Genomic DNA, 24,604 nt, shown 5'->3' on the forward strand with positions numbered 1-24,604 from the left:
CCAGTTTGCATCGGAAGTAGGGTCCAAGTCCCGGACGGCATACACAATCTTCAAAAAGAGATCCCGGCTCATCCTGAACCGGTGCCGGAATACTACCTCAGGGTGCAGCTGTTCGCCAACGAAGTAATCGGCATACAACATGCATGATGTGGCCCTCCAAGCGATGCCTCGCCTTGGCCTTCCGGCGACCGGGCGCCGAGCCGCCACGCCGTGGCTTTGAGTTCCGCTCGGCGTATAGGGCGGCCAAAGACGCCAGGATCATCATGTGCTCTTCATCATGGGCGGCGGCTGCGTTCTCCTCCTCCAACAATGAAACAAACATTTGCTCTTCCTCGTCGTCGGAGTCCAAGGCCGAGCAATCAAAACGCCGAACACCTCACGGGCGTGGTGCCGCAGCGGTCGGCACGGGGGGCGGTAAGGAGCGTCGGTGAGGTGATGGACGGCGGTGAGCTCGGCGGTAGCTTGGGAGTGGGTGTGGCCTTTCTGCCTGCGTGTGCGCGGCGGGAGAGGATGGGGTGGTGCCGGCGACGACGCGGCGGCGACGAGCTGGTTTGAGCAACGCGAGGGGAGTGGGGAATCTTTTGTGGGTGTGACGTCGACAGGCCCACGCGCCTTTTCAGTTCACGCTCCCTGGGGTGTTGGGTTCGGCCTGCGATCGCCAGATGAAAAATAGGCCCAATCCGGCAAAAAATGGGCTCCTGGGACGTGAGTGGGGAAATTTCGTCCACCCGGCATTAAAAAACACATGGGGAGGGGGTGCTGGGAGCCGAGGTTGGAATTTGAGCCACCGTAGTACACAATTAAACTAGAGCCTGGGAGAAATAAATGAACTTAAATTCAGTTCTACATAGTACACCTCTTAGATCGAACCAATTCAAATTTGTGTCATTATTATCAAATGAACTAAACTATAACTTAGGAGAATAAGACAAGAAGATACAGTCTTTGCAAAATGTGTTTTCTTGTGTCCTCCTTGTTGTTCTCATGGGATCGACCAAGTGGACCAAGGAAACATATATATACAAACAAAAAAATTGGAGGACAAAGCGGAAAATTGCATGGTAACTCATGGTTGGAGCAGCACAAGGGTTATTTCTAGCAGTGACATCTTTGTCCAGAGGGCTATCTTTAGGCAAACGTCCTCTGCATCCTCCAACCAGTTTCCGTAACTGTACGCTCCTTATATAGCCACAAAATCGACAGGTAGCCTCTTCTTACGCCCATGCATGGTTGAATATTAGGAGACGGCTCAAAGGGTTCTTAGCCCTCGACAGAATTAGACATAAGTTAGCGCTCCTCCTAATCCCAACCTCGGAATTCGATTGACGCGATGCGCCCTCCGCTGAGCTCGGCATAAGTTTCTTAACCATATGCCCATTGCAGCGGAGGGTCTCGCAATATTGAGCTAGCATAATTCTGGGAGGAAGAGATTGAGGGAGGAGCAACATGCTGTTGGCCCAGTGAAGGAGTGAGAGGACCGGAACAAGAATTGGCGACATATTTCATTCTTGTTACAATTGAGTTTGAGGTTCTTAAGAGAGTAAGAATTCCAATGTGACATCCTTCATCTGCAGCACTTAATTTTATGTTGATTTCAATCTTTTCTGTACTAGACCATTTCCTATTTATTCAATGCTGTGTCTTCATTGCAAGGTTTGTGGTGTATTCTCTTGCAGCAATTTGTAGATTCAAGAAGTGTGCTAGGGCACAAATAAATTAGAAAAGGGTAGCTGAAAGGGACATGAGCACAAAGATGAAGAAGGGGATCCTGAGGCCCTTCCGCTACTTCTCTAACATAATGGGTATGTACTTATAGTTATTTGCTGAACGCAATCAAACTTACTTTGACTTGCACATTTTATCATAAGGCTGGTCATAGTGCTAGTATCTTAGGCAGTATCATGCATCTTAGGCCCACAAAAATGCTGATGTGGCATCTAATTAATAAGGAGAGATAAGATTAGAGTAACATAGGTAGATACTGTATCATAGCGCATGTTTCGAGAAAAGCTAATGCTAAATATATCTTGTACACACATTTTGTATTGGGATTCTACAAAACAATAAATTTAGAAGATTATGATACTACTATAATACCACCCACTATAGTGATGATATCATAGACAAGTATCATATGCATTATACTACAATATAATACTATGCACTACGACCAGCCTAACAAGTACTCCTTATTTTTATTCTAAATGATGACCACCAGATACTAAGGAACAAGAGTTGCAAATTGGATTCCCTACGGATGTGAAACATGTGGCGCATATCGGATGGGATGGACCTAGTGCCCCAGCAAAGAAGGAGGAGGCAGGAGCACCTAGCTGGGTAAGTTTACGTCTTTCATAAGCCAGTATTTATTGCATTATTGGAACAAGCTCAAAAGGACTTCGTTGTCTGCTCTGAGAGACAAACATGTTCTTTATAAAATAGAGGCTTTTATTACCCCGGCATATGCATCAAATGCATATATCCAAACTTAGACAAAGGTCCGACCAAAAAAGATAGACCAATCATCCTCATAAAGAAAACTAGACCAAAAAATTTATGTTTGGAGAACAAGGATAACACGAAAAACAAAGAAACTATCACCGGGTAACCGGGGCATAGCTCCATGGTAATCCACTCTAGCCTCTAGGCGCCAAGCTCCATCGACTCTGTACCAACGCTAATGAAACTGGTACCCAAGACTAGAGTAGCACCTGCATACAAGAATGTAATTTCATTTTGTCCAAAACCACATCCTTTCTGCATAGCCACTGCTGCTCCGATCAAAATAAGTGATCACAATGATTTATCCGCTCCTCTGAGCGATATAAGATACTGTGGGTGGGCTGATGATGAAAACTAAATACGCAGTGCGCCATGCAACATGAACCAATCAAAAAGTAGATGATTATTTCTTGTTCATAAGAGAAAATGATCTGCATTGCCTATTTCATTGGGTCAGAGAGCAATCAGTTATTTTAAAGCTTCTACGATTGCATAATTATTTTTCAAAAGAGTGAATTCCACTTTTTATCCCGTAATTTTGCAGTTGTGACACTAATTGCCCGTTTGAATAAAAATCATCTAGATTATGCATTTTAGAATATTTGGACCCTCGATTTCTGATGTGTATTCATTGGGCAAGCTATGAGGTGATTACCTACTTTTAAAAATATCAGTACGGGGACGAGGAATGAAACAATTAGATGAGAGAAGTCTGGACATAATTGTAGATGAGGGCCTCCGATATTTACACATTTTGTCGCATCACATCGACGAAATACGCCGGTCCTATCTAACAAAAACAAACAAAATGCTAAATTGGGGTAAAACCATGTTTAAAAACTCCTAGATGGGATATTTTTGTAAAAGTTGCACTAAATGGGGTAATATGTGTCACAAATGCGCAACTATAGGGTAAAAAGTGGAATTCACTCTTTTCGAAAAGAAGGGTATGACTATCTGGATCGACTGAGACACACATCAATATTTGTTGCGAAGTTTACAAGACATAATTTTGTTGAGAAATTGAGCTCTTTGGAGCGCAATTTAAGAAATGAAACGACTTCAAGGTACTTTATCTTAGCAGTAACTGTGTTGGCATGAAAATATTGTAATTGCTAGATGAAAGACTACCACTCGGCGCCATTGGACTCAGCCTCATTTAGGAGCGACAGGGGAGGAGGTTCTGCTGCCGCTAACCCATGGGCTTCTCAAGGTTCAATTCTCACTCTCTTACATTTCCTTAATTTGATTCTGTGAAACTTTTTTTGAAACTCTTGTGCAAATTCAGTATTAATCATCTGCTGATCTTAACATGTTAGCATTCAACTTTTACAGATTTATACCAAAAGATGCTAACATTTGCATAAATTTTCCTTGTTTTACTCCGACAGAAATAGTCCTAGATGGCGCAGGCCTGGGGGATACCTCGTTCAGAGATACTAAAGGTGATGCAGGAGGCATCGACGGCACCGCAGGCGACTCCCCTCCATCCCCAGGCTCTCGCCAGTCAAGGCGGAATCGGTCCCGGGGTTCTGACACCTCTTCCATGGACGGCACAGCAGGCAGTGCTGAGACCTCGGAGAAGAAGGAAAAGGCCAAGAAGGGCACCCGTAAGAACCGCAAGAAGGACAAGGACAAGGACAAGGCGGCTGAGGACACTGCTGGTTCCACTTGCCAGGACCTCCCTGCGGTGCCCAAGAAGTCCAACCGCCGGAAAAACAAGGCAAGCTCTGAAGGAAGTGGTGGTGCATCGACCAAGGACGGCGGAGCAGCGCCGGAGGAGGGCACAGCGCCGCTATCTCAGGTGGCCGAAGAAGACAAGAATCGCGAATTGTAAACGGCTGCCGGGCAAGCTGTCCTCGTTTTGGAGATGAAAGCTTATGTGCTCATCACGAGCCAGAGTACTTTGAGCTTAACTGGTTGGATCAAGTGGCGATTGACAAACAATATAGAGTACTCGAGTGACACATGCGTGCAGGTGTTGAAGGTTACACGTTGCTTTGGCGCTCACAGAAGTGGGTTTGCACGCCCTAAAGCAACAATTTTCTCTGTTTTTTGTACTATTGATCATTTTTTCTTAATCCCTTGTCTTGTTCCAGATATACATATATATATATAAAGTGTACTGCGTCTGATGTACCTCGCTAATCGCTATTATTATATATATGCATGTGCACTGATGCAATTGGTATGCATGTCTCTGGTGGCGCTTATATTCTGCTATATTGTTCAGAAATCAGAAGGCGTGAATAATATGCCATGGATAGCTTCATTGATATAGGAGTGTGATGACGGAGTTCCCAGAAGGCATTTCCCTTGAATGGAGTTGCCACAAGCCCAATGTTTAGTCCAAACGAGAGCTATCCATAGCAAAAAAATAAGGGAGAATTGGTTATTTACCCAAAAGTTCATGAGCCTTGGATCATCTATCCAAAGTTGATTGTACCTTTGTAAAAGACCCATGAAAAGACTTGATTGTGCTTATGATATACTCAGATGGGGTTTTGTGTAAACTAAAAAAAATACCCTTTAATTGCTGATGGAAATGACTACTTTGCTCCTAGTATATTTTAATCGTTGTCTGTAAATCTGCTTCGGAAAGGGCACCTACCGAGGAACCAGTCTGGCAGAAACCAGTCGGATCGTATTTCTATGCGCACCTCCTGAGTATGTCATGACAGGTTAGTTGATCAGTAGTTGTCCTGCATCATACAACTCAACCTCTCTTCAAAATTTGAGTATATCTTGCATGATGTTATCCTTATTGTTATACCCAATTAGTTGTAATCTGCCTTATACTTAAACGCTAAGTATACTGAAGTCTCTACTGGGTATTGGACCAATGTAGAATCAACTTTGGATAGATGATCCAAGACTGATGAACTTTTGGGTAAATAACCAATTCTCCCCAAAAGTAAATAGGTAGGGTGACTGAGGGCAACCTTGTGGAATAGAGTACCTTTGAGCTGTTAAGAGCCATATAATTTATCATTAACTACCACAGAGAAAAGGGGAGTGGAGTGCCATCTTGGTGATGTATCTCGTCTACTTCTTGTCGCCTTCATCCTGAGCAAATGGCTCAACTCCAAGATCAACAAGATTATGCGATCCTAGTAAATTTGAGGTCATTGCCTTGTCAACTGACTAAAATTTTGCCACCCTAAGCAGCTAGGTGGGTTCATGGGTTTAGCATAAAGGACACTGGTCTTCTTTACATCGGCATTTTGGCTAGCTCAGCATTTTGGCTTGGATGACTCTGGTTCGAGTGGATTGCACAGGACTAGGCCATGGGTAGGGACGGCGACTTGTGCTCCAACAGTGACCTTGCGAGGTCGTCTTGGGAGATGGCTCAACTGCAAGTTTTTGCACTCTAGGTGGCTCTCAAGAAGGCACAGCAGATGACAGTTTTGCAAATGACATTGCATGGGTTTGTGGATCAACAAACAGTATAAAAGGAGAGGTGCATACCTTCTTTTCCCAGACAAGGACAGTGTTGCTTCTGTTTATTTAGATATTGTTTCGTAAAATTCCTTGATCATTCAGAGTACACATAGCGTGTAAACGCACATGCGTCACTTAGTTACACAAAATGTTGTAGTCTATCCCACGGCTCCTAGTCTATCCCACGGCTCCCATGGCTGCTCAGGCAGCCTGTGGTAGTGTTGGTTCGATGCTTGGTACCATCGCTCCGCCTCCTCCAACTTGATTTCTTTTTGACGAATATGTGGATCTTGATTCCCTCACTGGGAAATCCAGGTGTTTATTTCACACAAAATAGACCAAAATAGCAACAAAAAAAAAACTCCTTTCCACCATTCAGTCAAAGGCAGAAGGGATTATGCAACACATGCCCATTGAAAGACCTAGGTTACAAAACTGGCATGAGTTAGGAAAGTAGGGAACAGTTTCTTAGAAAGCACTTGCGGTGCTCGCTCGCAGGCCCGTATGCAAAACTGGCTTTGTAACCACTGCCTTCATTGACCGGTAACTATAGGAACTTACAACACACATCACCCAAAGCAGAAGCAATACTCAATACAAGGCTCCCCTGAATTATTCTCAGCACGGCAAAGCACATACATTCTTCTATACGCAATACATTCTAGTATATACATAAGTTGCCTTCCGTGTTGTGCTTCGAGAGACACAAAAGGCATAGTTTGTGATAGTAAACTTCCAACTGCAGTATAACATTACCCCTTGTATTGAAACTTTTAGCGAGAAGCCCCAATTGCAGTTGTGACTTGCCGCTCCACTGTTTGAAGTGCTCAAACAGCATAAAGGCGGATAATCTGGTTAATCTTGGCACGGCAAATAGGACACCCCCATTTCTTCGACTCTATATCCTTCAAGCAGGACATGCAACCAGCCATGTGCCCACATGGAATGCAGGCTCCTTCCACAGGAGCATCCAAGCAAATCACACAAGTTCCCGAAGGAGTGTTGCCACTGCTGCTTGTATCAGCATCATTTTGTCCAGTTTTTGCAGAGTTTACAGTTGTATCACCTTCAGTCTGTGGCATGGTTACATCAACTGGTGTGAAATCTATGGAAGGATACTGAACAGGGCCAGCATAGAAGGTTCCTTCAGCAAGTGGTGGCGCGGTTGGTGTTGGAAGAACCGGAAGCACAGTTGGTGTTGGAAGAACGGGAGGTACAGTTGGTGTTGGAAGAGCCAGAGGTGCCACCTGTGGAATCACAGTCAAAGGGTTGTTTTGACTTTTGTGAGGTCTTGATAAACTTTGGTTAGAGCTTGTTCCAGGCATGTCCCATCCATTGTATGTGCTGCTGCTTGGGGCATCAATCTGCACTTGGCCACTCATCTTTGAAGGTGTGGTAGAGTCTGGTGGGCCCCACCCATTGAGAGAGCTGTTCGCCTTGTTTGCCCAGCCACTGTTGTTTGTAGTTGATGTCACTGGCTGAAGGTCGGGCACTCCCTCTGCTATAGCAGATTGGATGGAGGCATTGATAGCCATCGCTAACTCAACATCCTCCTTACTGGGAGTGGATGACCCTGAAGCTGCTGAACATGAATTTATTGGTAATGGATTTGGAGTTGGGGCACTCACTGGTCGTGCAGGAACCATGCTGGCAACCTAAGAGGATCTTGCGAAAATTAGATTGGAAAAACTCTACTCCCTCCGGTTCATATTACTTGAAGCTAATATAGATGTATCTAGACACATTTTAGTTGTACAAACATCTATTTTAGTACTAGTAATATGGATCGGAGGGAGTACTGAAATTAAAAAAAAAAAAATCTCATTGTATACTGATAAAACGAACCATATACTTATCTACATCGTTCAAAGACAATGTTGAACACAGTGAAAAGCTAGGTTACTCTTCAAAAATACTATATTAGCTTTCTAAAAAGGCTTATATTTTGGAAAGGAGGTAATAATTCAGAATATACCATGAATGACTAGTTAGCGAGGGGAAACATTAAGAAAGTTCAGCTTATATCACCTGTGCCATGCCACAGCATGCACTATAAAATGATCGAATCTGCTGCTTGTCACCTTCATTCGCCGATAAAATCTTGTATCGAGATTCTGTAAATTTTGAAAGAAAAAATAGAACGGAATGACCTAACAGTTCACCGTTTAATCTTTGAAGTATCATTTTTAACTGCAGACCATCTGAGAAACAAAGCTATGTCCAAGTGCCCATAATAGAAAGTACAAGTACTATATAAAATGTACTGATAGGTCACTACAAAATGTAAAGTACCCATTTCATCAGAAAGCTTTGCAGTTTGCAGGGAAATAACAATAGTGCACTTTCTATAAAGAGATTAAAAATTCAATACATACATGTATGCACATGTGCGTGGGTGTGTAAAGAGCAAGATGAATTCTACAATGTAGATATAACAAAGTAGCTTTAGAGAGTGAGAGATTTCAAATTTGCAAACAATTAGAATGATCAAGCATGCATGACTATGAGCGCAGGTGTAGCAATCTTTGTTCTCTTATGGGGAAGTACGAAAATCACGAGTTCATCACTAAGAGTAGCTCTCCAGGTTCCTAGCTCTAACGAAAAGTTAACAAACGAAATATATCATTTCCTCATGCCAAAAAGCATGGTAAATGGGATAATAAACTTGATTAATTCACAACACATAATAACTTTTTAACACCAAAGAACCATGTGTTCTGTTCTTTTAGCAAATTATTTCTAACAGTCAGATGAACAAAATATAAAATTGCACTAAATTGGGAAATATTGATAAAGCATGTACACAATCTGCGAACAGGCATTTCCAAGTAGTATGAACTGAAAACGCAAAACATTATTACACATACTTGTAACTTTGTCAAAAATTGTCATGGAAGGATCAGCCAGATTATACTTTGGTTGCTCAACTTGAGATTTCCAAAGTTTAACTACAACACGAGGTTTAGCAGCCTGCTTATTCATAAAAATAAAATATTAGAAATAACAGAAACTCGGTAGCATAGATCCACAGAAGATGCAATAAAAATAGCCCAAAATAAAGCAGCAGCCCAGCGAAACTTCCATACCTGCAAATCAGGATATATGGCCAACTCAAGCTTGACAGGTCTCGTTGGGTTCCCTACTTCACGAGGTAAAATCACCGCCCAACTGGGGAGCAGATTCAAGTTAGAACAGAGAAGCATAAAATATACTACGCGATGATCCTCGCATGTATGTGCTTGTGATATGCAGGTTGATTAATAACATAGACTGTGCAGAATCTAATGCGAAGAAGGTTATGGGAATATTACATCTTTCTAGTCAGGAACTGAGGAGCGAACGCTTCCAAGAAACCAGGACCATAATTCTCCCTCATCCATCCACAAAAAAGAGAAATCCGTCCCTGAAAATAATTAAACAAATACCAACCAATGAAAATGGGTAAGTTATGTTAGTACACTAGAGGAAAAAAGGATATCAAGGGGAAAAGAAAAAATATACCTCTATAGCCCTTACAACATTCACATGGCCCTTTTCTCTAGCCAGATCAAGTGCAGTATTGCAATCATCATTTGTTATAAAGGGGTTAGCTGCAAACAAACCCCAAAGAAAAGGTTGTTTAATATGAAAACTTTGAAGCAGCAAGAAAATGAGGCATGGTCTACTGAATGGTATACCTCCATGTGAGAGGAGTAAATGGACAGTCAGCTCAAGCCCTTTCTTGGCAGCATGGTGCAATGCAGTTCCATTGTGTGATCCTACAAGTAGAAAAGAAAAGAAAAAAATCTCTGTCATGCATTCTAGTCTAGGAATAATAATTGAGAACTAAAGGCAATACATTAAGCAGAAACGTGCAGATACCAGGCCGGTATGCATTCACATTTGCGCCCAACTCAAGCAGAAGTTTAGCCACGTTGTGCAGATCAGCGCGCATGCTGGCGACCATGAGGGGCGTCTTCCCTTCCTTGTCGATCCACTGCAAGCAACATTTGAAGCCGAAATTAAGTGAATGAATCCCCAGGTATTTTATAGATAGAAGAGTGGGATGTGGAAGGGGGAAATAGAAATAGAAATTGTTATCCTTGCCTCAACGCCTGCACCCTGCGCCTTGAGGGTCCGAATCCCCTCGATGTTGCCGTAATTCACCTGCTGGTACAGCAGCTCCTCCTTGGATTGCTGCAGCCCCATTTGGACAGCGCAGAATTTGAGGAATAAGCGGAGGAGCACTTGTCTCTCGCGCCAAACCTATCAGTAGACGGAAGATTTGGGCAGGGGATCCTCCAAGCGAGCAGCTCTCTCCCGCGCCCGCCGGCCGCCGCGGGCAGGAGAGGTTGCTGCGTCGCGGAATCCGGAGGTCTCCGGGGCACAAGATTTGGGATCCCCCGCCGCGTCCGCGTGAGAGGGGCGAGGTCAGGGTGCGGATGGGTGATTATTACGGGTGGGACTTTTAATGCGTGCTTGTTTGGAGAAGAGAAACTGGTGAGAAATTAAGCCCAACAATTTTCTTCCGGTCTTGTGGTTTTGCCTTCGGGGCCAAGAGATTGGAGAGCTGGGCACGCCAACGCGGGATGGGATGTGACGGCACCATGCGGGCTGTTTGGGGATTTCACATCCCAAACCTGCTTCTTGCGCCTTGCGAGACAAACAAACACGGTCAGGGTTGACTAATGACTATGATATAGTAGTAGTATTAGCATCTTCAACACTGCAACGCATTTCGTCAATAAGCTAACAAAAGGGGAGATTTACCCAGGTTTGAGACCTTCGATGAGGTAAAAACCTTACTCCTGCTTGTTTGATCTTGATTTATCGATGAAAAAGGTTACAATGAGGCAACTGATAGACTATGTGGTGATGCTCTCCCCGGACGGTAAGGTTACTAGGGTTTAGTGTATGCGAGATTGTGTAGGTTGTATGGGTTGTGCGTGTAGAATACGGCAGGCCCTCTCATGGCTTTTATATAGGAGTCCAGATCCCGAGAGTCATGCACAAATTCGATTAGATTACAGCAAGATCTAATCTATCTTTCCTTTAAACAACATCTTCTTGCCTTGTCCGTCAAGAATCCATCCGCTTACATCTTTCCATCGCCGCAACCGACGTATTGGTCCATCCTGGGCCGCAGAGATCATTGTGGGCTCCTTGTTGGGCCATGGAAGGTAGGCTAATATCAGGTACCCGAAGGGTAATGCCCACATCAAGGTGCTTAGACAAAAACCGGTGCTAAGCAGCGGTGCTTATTTGTACATAAGAGGTGTAGTCATATGTCTAGTATAAATAAGCGTTGGTGCTCGAAAAAAACCAGTTTATTTTTCTAAGCACTCCCATTGTATGTCATAATGGATATCCACGGTTTTAAGTTGTGGCCCAAGAATGAGTAAAAAAGAAAAATCAAATGTTGTCCATGTGGATCGACTTCTCCCGTATCGCTCCCACGTGGCGATCTACAGAAACCCTAGATCGTGCCGCCTCCTCCATCCCCTCTCACTCCTCCTCCCTCACCATTGCCAAGGGGTGCAGTCGGGCGAAACCCGATCGACAGCGGTTGAGGGGACTCTTCATCCTCTCGCCATGGGAAGGGGGGTGGACGTGGGTCTCCTACCTCGAGCCAGGATGTGGTTCTCTCCTCGGAATCCATGGTGGCGACGCTTGGGATCGGTCTGTAGCGACGCACGGTGATGTGGTGGTGCGCGCTTGGCTCCTTCGAGCGGCCGCATCTGCAGTGGTTGCGGAGGTGGTGGCTCGTTCCTTACCACGGGCCAGGGGCGACACTCGTCGGTTCCTGCTCGAGAAGGGGGAGAAGATCTAGGCTTTGGCTAGGTTGCTCGGACGTAAGTGGTGTGGCTCTGACATAGCGGATATGAGCCAGGTGGGCCTGGATCCCGCCGACGGTGGCGTGTCCATGACGTCCATGCAGCGTCAGTCGTCGAGCAGTGGCACTAGGGATTCTTCATCTATTGATGCGTAGGCTAGTGGGTGGCGAGGATAGCGGTGTGAGGGGTTGACCGTCAGACAACCAATTTGGTCGGCCGCGGGGTTGACGTCTGTGCGCGGTGGGTGGTTGGTGCGAAGCGGTCGGGCTCCAGCAAGGAGGTGGCGGCCACTACGAGTTTGTGGGCCAGATATGGGCAAGGTGGGCTAGGATATGGCCTCGCTTTACGGGCCTTCAGGCCCGAACTCTGCAGGCAACGGTTCCCCCTTCCTTCCTATTACCCTGTTGTTACCGTACATTCCCTGTCTGCATGTGCGATCTCAAGGAGCTCTTGGGCCACAATCGTTTGGGGATGTGGTTTGATGGAGTTTAGAAGAACGCACGTGGGCTTCGCCATTCCTACATGTAAATCGTCGAGGCAACCCATCTCCACTCCCCTATGAGTACCGGAGGAAACCCTAGGACCAATTCGCTGGTCCAGGTAGCATCGTCGTGTCGACGTCGCAACCCTTCTTGAAGGTGTTACCTTGATACTCAACGACCTATGGTGTATGTAGCGTGGTGAGACAACTTCGGAGGGCGCATCAGTTGCAGGTCACCATGCTTCGTTGATCCACGGTTGTCTTCCTCTGTATCAATTTTTATTTTTTGTTGGGCATGTCTGCGCAGTTTCCCCAACATTTTACTTTTTCCGAATAATTGTATGGTGTGATTGATTTAATTATATAGTGGAACGAAAGCCTATTTCGTGGAAAAGTTGTGGCCCAATACAACGACCTACCACATGGACCATCTCGCAGTCCAAATCTGGTCTGCTTTCTGTCCACGTCCATAGGGACGGCATGTCCTTCCTACTCCGCATGTCCGGCCCAGCTGTCAGCGGCACAACAACCCGTCATGGTCTTATTAAATACTTCCTCGGTTTCAATGAATAAGACTTAAGCCAAATAAAATTTGATCAATTTTTTAGAAAAATATAAACAAATACTTTATCATATGAAATATATTTTATGATTTATATAATGATATTGATTTTGTATTTTGCATGTATTGATGATTCTTTGTAACAACTTGGTCAAAATTTGCAAAATCTTACTTTTTTTAAATGATATAAGGCTTATTCATTGGAACAGAGGTAGTAGGACCCATGCTAGCTACCCCACGTGCAAACCCTATCCCTACTTGACTCCTCACTCCGCACAGTGACCGACGGCACCAATCCTAGACTCCATGGCCCAGAAGTGCGGTGGTTCGAGAGAGGGAAGGGTGACCACAAGGAGTCTTCTAGCGCGGCCATGCCCTTTCGCCTACTCCTGGTGGGGCCAGGCAACACGTGAAATGTCCACTGAGGTGGCGCACAACCTTTTGGGAGGTCGCGGCGTCATTGCCATGGGGGAGACGTTCACATCCCGACTAGTTGGCACCAAATCCCTAATAGGGTTCCATGTCGCCCGTCCCCGCATCTGGTGATGAGCGCTAGATTGAGATCCAATGCCGCCTCACCCACCTGCCGTTGAACCTGCATGACAACCTCGCATACGTGGAGGGGTCGCGCCACTTGGACCGCTATTTCGAGTGGGAGCTCGACAAGTGGAGCGTCCCGGGCTAGGGTGGACCAGGCGCCCATTGAGGAGGAGGATTCCACCAACTCTTGCTGGCCGGTCAAGGAGCCTGATATTGATGCCAACTTCGTATTAAGATAAGATTTAACGCTAACTATTCCTAACACTTCCCCTTGGGGGCGTGGATCCTCTGCGAGTTGTGTTACTCGCTGTACACGTACGATACTAGTGAAAATCAACCGTCGAATTCAATCCAACGGGCCTCTCTTTGCACACAGAATTAGAAACAAAACTTCGCTATATTTAAGGAGACACGGAGGGAAAATCATCTTGGCGCCAAAAACCTAACGTGAGCACTCTATACTTGCGCCAAAAAAAGAGCACGATCATCTCCTCCAGACAGAGGGTCAGTCTCACCGCTCACCGCCAACAGGTGTACGACACTATCGATCTCCAGTATGTACGTACGCCTCACCGCGGGTAGAGACATGGTGTCCATCCTCCTCAGTTCGTAGGGGCTCCCTGCCGCCAGCAGCGAGCGGCTCAAACGGCCGCAAACTGTAAAAATAAGTGTGGAAAAAATAATTAAACATAATTTGATGAGGACATGATTACCTGCGATTTGAAGGCATATCTTGGTGAAAAAGATGAGACTACGTCGAGGACGACTTCAATTCAAGTAGGGGAGGATGATGAGGACATCTCTATGATAGATACAACCAATACTCCTACAACCACATCTCGGGTACATTCGTTACTAGGAATCCTTCCCGATATATATGAGAATATGATGCTGCCTAAATCAAATGTATTTATATTATTTAGGAATGGATCTAGCATGGACGCCAAGCATTGGATTAGGAACGTGCATGGAGATGGCAGCAGACACTGTAAGGATTCTGGATGGCGTTGCAAGCGAGGATTTCGGAACATTGAAGCCACCATAGTGAAGCAATGATGCTTGGATGAATTATACAAGTTACTCCATCATAAAATTCGTCCAAAGAGTTATTATTGGTGTCTGCGTCACCTTATTTAATGGGCCAGGCCCATGTATTTTCGGATTAGGTATTTTAGGGGATTTTAAGAGGCCATATAAGTGGAGGAAGGCCCATTTAGGGGTGTTTTTGGCCAACCCTAGCTGGTTGGACGAAAATCCCTTGACTTCCCCATATATATCCCTCTGTAGCCGTCATTAGAACTTGGATTTTGATTAGATTAAAAGTTAGCCATCGTTGCAACTCTCGTGTACTTCTTTTGAGGCCAACGCCCAGAACAAGACCGACTATTCGGAATCCCACCTTTTCAATAAAGCTTTCATCTATATCCGCAATAATTCTGATTGCATTATTAGTTCTTACTTGTTCTCGATTTCGGGTAGGAATTAAGACCCTCGTCGGTCAGGCTGATCGTGCATCCGCAAGATCAGTAACTCCCGGAGATTGTCCTAGCAATTGCATTGGCGCACGAGCTTTGCACGTGTAGTCGGATCGTCAAGCACGAACTCCACCAACAAATCGATGCTATCATACTCTCATCGAAAGATCGGCCTCCTTTGCCCTATCAAGTGGTATCAGATTTCAGGTTGCTCGGTGAGATTTACAGTTTTCCTAGTGTAGATTTGTTTTACCTATAACCCAGAAAAAGCCCCACAAAAAGAAGTTAGATTAGATCATCCGTCCCATAGCCCCTGCCAAGCCATTGCATGATCTTTTCAGTTTTTGCTTTTTGAGTCTTTGTCTGCAATCGTTGTGTCGCGTGCTGGTCTTAGCGTCTAGAGTCGTTAGAGTTTCAAGTTCTGATCATAGTAGTCACGTCGCCGCCGCACCATCTCCGCTTGCAGTCCTCGCCATATCACCGCCACCATACACTTCCGCCACATCTGCCACCAACAAATCGATTTATCCCCATCTCCGTAGTTTGTAGGCATATACATTTGTGCTTTTTGGGTACTAACCATGACAGGAATTGAGGACCAAGCCATCGACCCGAGTACCATGACGACTACGGAGCTGCATGTGCAACCATTTACAGGAGATCATGATCAGGTTATATCTTTACCAGTTTATGAGGGTAGATATAATACAGATGCTTATTTTGATTGGGAGTTTGAGGTTGACAATATTTTTGGATACCATGATTTTAATGAACATGAGAAAGTAAGAATTGTCGCCCAAACTTTTATTGATCTTGCTTCCGTTTGGTGGGACTCGGAATTATAAAGAAAATGTTGATAATACACCTACTACTTGGGTAGATTTAAAATCTGTTTTGAGACGTAAATTTGTGTCTCTTTCTCATCAACGTGAACTGCTCCGCAAACTTGAACGATTAGAACAAGGTAGTAATACTGTGCATGTTTACTATCAGGAATTTAAATTTTACATGTACCGTTGTGATATAAAGGAATTTGAGGAAAGTACTAGAAACATGTTTTTCAATGGCTTGAACCCTGATATTAAGGTTATGTTTAAGTATATTCCTCGTTCAACTATTGGTATATATGTTCGCGCTTGTGCTTTTGAGAAACACATACAGGAAAACACGGTGGACCATTTCAACTCCTCCAAGTCATGCACACTAGCACCGGTTGTTTCTTCCAACGTTCCACGCATGAATATTGTAGTGCGAGTCGCCCAGCCACAGACTTGTGACACGTCGCTGCGAACATCTACTACGTTGGAGTCACAAGGTAAAAGTGAAGGTACTGATTTTATCCCTCCACATGAGATTGATGAATGCAATGTTGATGTTAATATACCATGTGTTGAGTTCGCTGATGATTTGGCCACACCGCCTATATTAGAGGATCATACTACTGATTTGCAAGTACCATGTGATCATACCCCTGAAATTGTAATTGATATGACTAGCAATCTTTTGGTTGACACACCTACAGATTTGTGTGTACCATGTGCTGTTTTTCGTTCCTCTATTGATATGAGTGTACCAACGGAGACTTTTGTTTCCAAGGATTACCATGTGTTAGGAAATTGTGGAACTGATATACCAACTATGTTAAGTACACCTACTGTACAAGTTAATTCTTCCATATCTATGAGTGTACAAACTGAAATTCTTGCTCCTGATAATGCACCTTGTGATTTGAAAGATGACTATAGTATGGATCATATAAAACTGGTTAGGAACAATGAAGTGTTGGCTAAGATTTCTCATGCTAATTCTTTGTTTTCTGTTGTGATGGATCCTCCTATGTCTTTATCACATGCTAGAAATAAGATTGCTGAACTCAAATATTTGAAGAGTGTTTATGCCCATGGTTATACTTTTAATTTAATTGGAGATTATGGCGTAGACAATGAATTTTTAGTGAATAAAATTTGCATTACATGTGATGATGTTCCGTATACTATTGGTTTGAGGGGAAGTAAAATTTCACCTATGTTCAATCATTTTGATATGACCTCCAATAACTGTGTAGACTTTATGCCAAATACCTTGTTGCATGATCGCTTATTTAAGCTAGTTGTAGCATGTAAATTGGAAATACTGAATTTTGGTTTACCACTATTGGGATGGTTTAATGATGAGCATTATAATTTAAAAGAAGTCAATATGTGCTTCACTTATATCTGCAAACTGAGTTGTGATACATGTGTAATGGGGACTAATGATCTTCTAAGCTACTACAATACTGGTATATGTACAAAATTAAATGGGAAACATGAGAGAGCTGTTAAAACGGATGACATATACATATACCATGCATATACCTTGTCTCTTTTGTTAGCATGTTTACAGAATAAACATCGCCGAGGACGGCTTTTCTTTCAAGAAAGGGAGGATGATGAGGACATGATTACCTGCGATTTGAAGGCATATCTTGGTGAAAAAGATGAGACTACGTCGAGGACGACTTCAATTCAAGTAGGGGAGGATGATGAGGACATCTCTATGATAGATACAACCAATACTCCTACAACCACATCTCAGGTACATTCGTTACTAGGAATCCTTCCTGATATATATGAGAATATGATGCTGCTGATGACCCACAAGTATAGGGGGTGTATCGTAGTATCTTCGATAAGTAAGAATGTCGATCCCAACGAGGAGCAGAAGGTGTTGACAAGCAGTTTCGATGAAGGTTTCATTGTAAATGCTCACAGACAAGTATTCGGGAGGTTTTGATGTAACGAGATGAAATAAATACGAGTAAGTAAAATGCGAGAGAAATGATTGCAGCGAGTGGCCCAATCCTTTTTAGCACAAAGGACAAGCCGGTTTGTTTACTTATAATGACCAAACGTTCTCGAGGACACACGGGATTTTAGTCTAATGCTTTCGCTACATACGGCTAAATAATCTTCATTGTTATGATAAGTGTTGTGTGGGTGAACCTATGCTAATGTACCGCCCTTCCTAGGACTAAATACATACTTGTGATTATACCCCTTGCAAGCATCCGCAACTACAAGAAAGTAATTAAGAATAAATCTAACCACAGCCTTAAACTCCGAGATCCTGCAATCCCTCCTGCATCGATATACCAACGGGGGTTTAGGTTTCGTCACTCCGGCAACCCCGCAATTGGCAAACGAATACAAGATGCATTCCCCTAGGCCCATAAATGGTGAAGTGTCATGTAGTCGACGTTCACATGACACCACTAGAAGAATAACACCACAACTTAAATATCACACCATTGAATATTACTCAACCATAGTTCACTACTAACATTTAGACTTCACCCATGTCCTCAAGAACTAAACGAACTACTCACGAGACATCATACGGAACATGATCGAGAGGTGATATGATGATGAATAACAATCTGAACATAAACTTGGTTCAATGGTTTCACTCAATAGCATCAACAACAAGTATGAATAGATACGGGAGAGTTTCCCCTATCAAACAATCAAGATCAAACCCAAATTGCTACGGCGGTGACGAGGTGCTGCGGAGGAGATGGCGGTGATGATGGTGGAGATGATGATGATGGTGATGGAGATGATGTCCAGCTCGATGACGGTGACGATGGCGTCGATTTCCCCCTCCCGGAGGGAATTTCCCCGGCGGATTCCTGCCCGCCGGAGAGCTCTTTTCTCTCCGGTGTTCTCCGCCCCGCGAGGCGGCTGTAACTCTTCGCGAGGTACCCCTTCGGCTTAGGTTTTCGGGACGAAGGATTTCGCGAAGAAAAGGAGGCGAAAGGGGTCGTGGGCCCCCGGACCATAGGCCGGCGCGGCCGGGGCTCGGGCCGCGCCGCCCTAGGGTGTGGGCCCACCCCGGCTCCTCCTGGCTCCTCCTTCGGCTTCCTTCGTCATCTTGAAAAATAGGATTTTTGGTATAATTTCCTTCCACAGTTGATCTTCCGAAATATTGCGTTCTGACGGTGCTTTTTCCGGCAGAATCCTGGCTCCGGCGTTCGATCCTCCAATAATGATGAATCATGCAAAATAGATGAAATAACATAAGTATTGTGTCCCAATATGAAATATATCGATGAATAACAGCAAATTATGATATAAAATAGTGATGCAATTTGGACGTATCAACTCCCCCAAGCTTAGACTTCGCTTGTCCCCAAGCAAAGCCGAACTCGATAGACATGACCACATGTTTATGGAGTGAAGAGTCGATAAATAAAATACGGACAAGAAGCATCATATTCATCCACACAGGATATTATAGTAAACAATCTCTTATAACTCATATTGAAACAAGTATAAGGTAATCACAAGTAAAGGTGCATAAGAAAACATCATTGGTGATGGCAAACTTCGTTCTTGGTCGAGAGAACAATTAACAGATTATATTTATCTCATTGAGCGGCGCTCTCATACTAAAGTTTATAAGGCACAACTTGCATACTCAATCATAATGGTCTCTTCATAATCATTGATAACTTGCAAAGCTATATTCATTCGAGATAAAACTTGTACTAAACAAGGAAGAATAAAAGACATGATGTAGCAAATCACAATATAATGGTTTGATCACAACTACTCAAATGCTTGCTTGAGATGGAGAGAAATAGGTTCATTGACTCAACATAAAGTAAAAGACAGGCCCTTCGCGAGAGGAAGCGGGGATTAAATCATGTGCTAGAGCTTTTTCGAGTTTTGAAATCATATAAAGATAATAAAAGTAACATTTTGAGAGGTGTTTGTTGTTGTCAACGACTGGTAGCGGGTACTCTAACCCCCTTGCCAGACAACCTCCTAAGAGCGGCTCCCATATTATTTTCATTTTGTGTGGCACTCCTTCCAACCTTTCTTTCACAAACCATGGCTAACCGAATCCTCGGGTGCACTGCCAACAATCTCATACCATGAAGGAGTGCCTTTTTATTTTAGCTTTATGATGATGATGACACTCCCCCCAACCTTTGCTTACACAATCCATGGCTAACCAGAATCCTTCGGGTGCCAGTCCATCAATCACATACCATGGAGGAGTGTCTATTTAGTTTAATTAATTTGGGACTGGGAATCCCATTGCCGGCTCTTTTTGCAAAATTATTGGATAAGCGGACGAAGCCACTAGTCCATTGGTGGAAATTGCCCAACAAGATTGAAAGATAAAACACCACATACTTCCTCATGAGCTATGAAACATTGACACAAATAAGAGATACTAAGTTTTGAATTGTTTAAAGGTAGCACATGAAGTATTTACTTGGAATGGCAGAAAATACCATGTAGTAGGTAGGTATGGTGGACACAAATGACATAGGTTTGGGTTAAGGTTTGGATGCACGAGAAGTATTCCCTCTCAGTGCAGGTCTTTGGCTAGCAAGGCTAATTAGCAAGCATAAGAGTCGAGGGAAACAAACAAATATACATATGATAGAAGCAATCATGCATCTTCCTTGTAAGCACAAACAATTTTAACTTCAGAATAATGAGCTATGAGCTAACAAGAAAGACAATGAAACATCTACATGTATTTCTCTTTTCTATTTAAACCTCAAAGCGTTGTTGCTATTGACCAATGCTAAGTTTGCCAAAACCAAATAGATTTATTCAATGCTCCCAAAGTGATACCTATACTAACAACAAGACGAATCATATAGTAGAGAATGCAAACTAAAATAAGATGTGCAATATGTAAATGATAAGACTTCTCATTAATATTCCATATCGATAACTCACACCAAGGGATACATAGACAAACTAAAGGAGAGATACTTCCAAACGCAACCCATCTCATATGATAACTTCCCTACTCATGATATGACACTACTTGACAACAAAAGTAAAAGATAGTGATAATGTGATACCGCGGCACTCCCCCAAGCTTGGAACAAACCAAGGGGATGCCAATACCGATGATGAATTACTCCTGAGGAGATGGTGGTGATGAATTCTTCCCGCGCTTCTTAATAAGCTCCTTCAACTTCAGTTTCTCAGCTTGACAATTCTGCACTAGAATTCGAAGAGATTCATTGTTATCTGAGGTTGGCGATGACGACCTTGTGACGCGAATCGAGTGGTATTCAATCAATCTTCGGAGACGGCGGTTCTCCTCTGGAGTATCTCCACTTCTCTTCTCGAGCCCGATATTGATCACAAAACTCATCGGTAACCCGTAGAACTTCTTCCATCATGGGGAAGGAGTCGAGGCTAAGAGCTGGTGGTAAAGGTCCCTGCGAGGTTATGAGAGAAAGAACGTCGAGTGTCAATAGATCCCACCAAGATTTGCTTGCTCCCTCCGGCTTGCTTGCTCTTGTCTTGGTGGCACCTCCTTCACTTCTTCCTCCGAAAGCCCCTTGCCCTTGTTGTTGGAGGCCATGATGCTTCTAGACTAAAAACGGATCCTGGCGAGAACAACTCGAAACAAAACACGTCGAAAACACGATATACGGACCTCCGAGGGTCCGGGGGATTATATAGCAAAAATTTTCTCAACAAAAGGAAAGTACCGGATCGAACCGAGTCGGAAAGGGGCGACGGGGCGGCCGGACCATAGGTCGGCGCGGGCCACAGGCTAGGCCGCGCCGGCCTATGGTGCCACGCCCTCGTGCGTCCTTTCCACTCCGTTTCGAACTCGTAATTTCTCATATTTTCCGAAACAGACAAAAATATAGTTCGGAAAGTAAATTGCGTATTTTTCATTACCAGTACTGTTACCTATTCAAAGTCGAGTTCTGGCGGACTGTCAGTTTGTCCTTTGATGAAAGCTTCCGGTGTTTCCACTTGAATAATATCAACATCAACATTATAAGAATCACCCGAGATATAATGCTTGAGTCTTTGTCCATTCACCACTTGCGTAGCATTGCCTTGGAGAGAGCTAATCTTGATTGCTCTCGAGCGATACACCTCCTCGACAACATATGGTCCTTCCCATTTCGAGAGTAATTTCCACGCAAAGAATCCGAGACGAGACCGATACAATAGGACTTTATCCCCAATATTAAACTCTCTTTTGATGATCCTCCTATCATGCCATTTTTTAACTTTTTCTTTAAAGAGTTTAGCATTTTCATAAGCTTCGCTTCTCCATTCATCTAGAGAACTTAATTGTAACAACCTCTTATCACCGGCAAGTTTAGGATCTTTATTTAATTCTCTAACGACCCTATAAGCTTTGTGTTCTAACTCTAAAGGTAAATGACAAGCTTTTCCGTAAACCATTTTATAAGGTGACATTCCCATGGGGTTTTTATAAGCAGTTCTATAAGCCCATAGTGCATCTCTCAATTTACTAGTCCAATTCTTTCTAGATTTATTAACAGTCTTTCCCAAAATAGATTTAATTTCTCTATTTGATAATTCTACTTGACCACTAGTTTGAGGATGATAAGCGGAAGCAATTCTATGATTAATACCATACTTAGCAAGAGTTTTTCTAAAACCTCCATGAATAAAATGAGAACCTCCATCTGTCATAATATATCTAGGAACTCCAAATCTAGGAAAAATAATATCTAAAAGCATTTTTAAAGAGGTCTCACCATCGGCACTTTTTGTAGGTATAGCTTCCACCCATTTAGTAACATAATCAACGAGCAACAAGTATATGAGTGTTACCTTCCGAAGAGGGAAAAGGTCCCATGAAGTCAAATCCCCAACAATCAAACGGTTCAATAACAAGAGTATAATTCATTGGCATTTCATTGCGTACGGAGATATTACCAACCCTTTGGCATTCATCACAAGATAAAATAAACTTTCTCGCATCCTTGAAGAGAGTTGGCCAATAAAAACCTGATTGCAAAACCTTTTGCGCGGTTCTTTCTCCGGCGTGATGTCCTCCATAAGCACTGCCATGACATTTACTCAATATCTCTTGTTGTTCATATTCGGGGACACATCTTCGCATAATACCATCCACTCCTTCTTTATATAAGTGTGGGTCATCCCAGAAATAATGCCTCAAATCATAAAAGAATTTCCTCCTTTGCTTGAGATTGAAAAGGTTGGAGGCAAATACTTGGAAACAATAAAGTTAGCATAATCGAGCATACCATGGACTGTCTCGCGAGCTCACCTTTATTACAGCCAATTGTTCATTTGGAAAACTATCATTAACAGGAACAGGATCATAAGCAATATTTTCCAATCTAGACAAATTATCGGCAACAGGATTATCGGCACCTTTCCTATCTACAATATGTAAATCAAATTCTTGCAATGAAGTACCCATCTAATAAGCCTTGGCTTAGCATCTTTCTTTGTCATAAGGTATCTAATTGCGAGCATGATCAGTATGAATAGTAACTTTTGAATCAACAATATAAGATCTGAATTTATCACAAGCAAAGACTACGACCAACAATTCCTTTTCGGTTGTAGCATAATTTCTTTGAGCAGACATCAAGGGTTTTACTAGCATAATGAATAACATTCAGTTTTTTATCTACTCGCTGTCCAAGAACGAGCGCCTACGAATAAAATCACTAGCATCACACATAATTTCAAATGGTAAATTCCGATCGGGGGTTCAACTATAGGAGCGATTGTTAAGGCTTTCTTAAGAGTTTCAAAAGCTTCCTTACAATCATCATCAAAAACAAATGGTACATCTTTTTGAAGGAGATTAGTAAGAGGCTTTGAAATCTTGGAGAAATCTTTAATAAATCTCCTATAAAACCCAACATGACCAAGAACACTACGAATACCTTTAACATCCCTCGGATAGGGCATCTTCTCAATTGCTTCAACTTTAGCTCTATCAACTTCAATACCTCTTTCAGAAATTTTATGTCCCAATACAATTCCTTCATTAACCATAAAGTGGCATTTCTCCCAATTAAGAACAAGATTAGTTTCTTCACATCTCTGCAAAACTTTATCAAGATTTCGCAAACAACTATCAAATGAGTTCCCATAGACAGAAAAATCATCCATGAATACCTCTACAATACTCTCACAAAAACCATGAAAAATAGCAGACATGCATCTTTGAAAAGTAGCAGGAGCATTACATAAACCAAAAGGCATACGCCTATAAGCATAAGTTCCATAGGGACAAGTAAAAGTGGTTTTCTCTTGATCTTTAGCTTTAACGGCAATTTGTGAAAACCCGGAATATCCATCAAGAAAGCAAAAATGAGTATTTTTAGACAATCTTTCTAGCATTTGATCAATAAATGGTAAAGGGTAATGATCTTTCTTAGTAACTTTATTAACTTTTCGAAAATCAATGCACATTCTATACCCTACAACTACTCTTTGAGGAATGAGCTCATCATTATCATTAGGCACAACGAGTCATACCTCCTTTCTTGGGAACGCAATGCACAGGACTAACCCATCTACTATCAGCAATAGGATATATAATACCAGCTTCAAGAAGTCGTAATACCTCATTCCTTACCACTTCCTTCATCTTCGGAATTAGACGACGTTGAGGTTCAACAACGGGCTTTGCATCATCTTCCATATTAATAGCATGTTGGCAAATAGATGGAGAAATCCCCTTTAAATCATCAAGAGTGTAGCCAATAGCTCCTCGGTGTTTCTTCAATATTCCCAATAACCTTTCTTCTTCAAACTCGAAAGCTTAGAACTAATAATAACAGGATATATTTTCTTATCATCAATATGAGCATATTTAAGATTATCGGGTAAAGGCTTTAAATCAAAAACAGGATCTTCCTTTGGTGGCGGTGTTGTACCCAAATCTTCCACCGGTAAATCATGCTTGAGAATAGGTTGGCGAAGAAAAATTTCCTCAAGTTCATCTCTTTCTTTCC

At 43.0% G+C, this 24,604-nt stretch overlaps 2 protein-coding genes across 2 annotated transcripts; one reads left to right on the top strand and one right to left on the bottom strand.

Moving 5' to 3' along the window:
- The first annotated feature begins 1,378 nt into the window (after nt 1-1,378).
- On the top strand, nt 1,379-4,339 carry LOC124670099 (CRIB domain-containing protein RIC7-like). Its single transcript, XM_047206605.1, has 5 exons — nt 1,379-1,540; nt 1,677-1,802; nt 2,219-2,337; nt 3,622-3,715; nt 3,894-4,339. Exons 2-5 carry the CDS (start codon nt 1,742-1,744, stop codon nt 4,337-4,339), a joined length of 720 nt encoding a protein of 239 aa, XP_047062561.1. The 5' UTR covers nt 1,379-1,540; nt 1,677-1,741.
- Nucleotides 4,340-6,446: 2,107 nt separating this feature from the next.
- Nucleotides 6,447-10,451, bottom strand: LOC124670163 (probable E3 ubiquitin-protein ligase XBOS34). Its single transcript, XM_047206673.1, has 9 exons — nt 10,030-10,451; nt 9,805-9,919; nt 9,621-9,701; nt 9,445-9,533; nt 9,255-9,346; nt 9,030-9,111; nt 8,811-8,913; nt 7,972-8,057; nt 6,447-7,598 (listed from the first exon to the last, which is right to left on the bottom strand). The coding sequence occupies exons 1-9, from the start codon at nt 10,129-10,131 to the stop codon at nt 6,771-6,773; spliced, it is 1,578 nt and encodes a 525-aa protein (XP_047062629.1). The 5' UTR covers nt 10,132-10,451; the 3' UTR covers nt 6,447-6,770.
- Between the last annotated feature and the right edge of the window lie 14,153 nt (nt 10,452-24,604).

This window comes from Lolium rigidum, chromosome 7, assembly GCF_022539505.1.
Source record: "Lolium rigidum isolate FL_2022 chromosome 7, APGP_CSIRO_Lrig_0.1, whole genome shotgun sequence".
NCBI lineage: Eukaryota > Viridiplantae > Streptophyta > Magnoliopsida > Poales > Poaceae > Lolium > Lolium rigidum.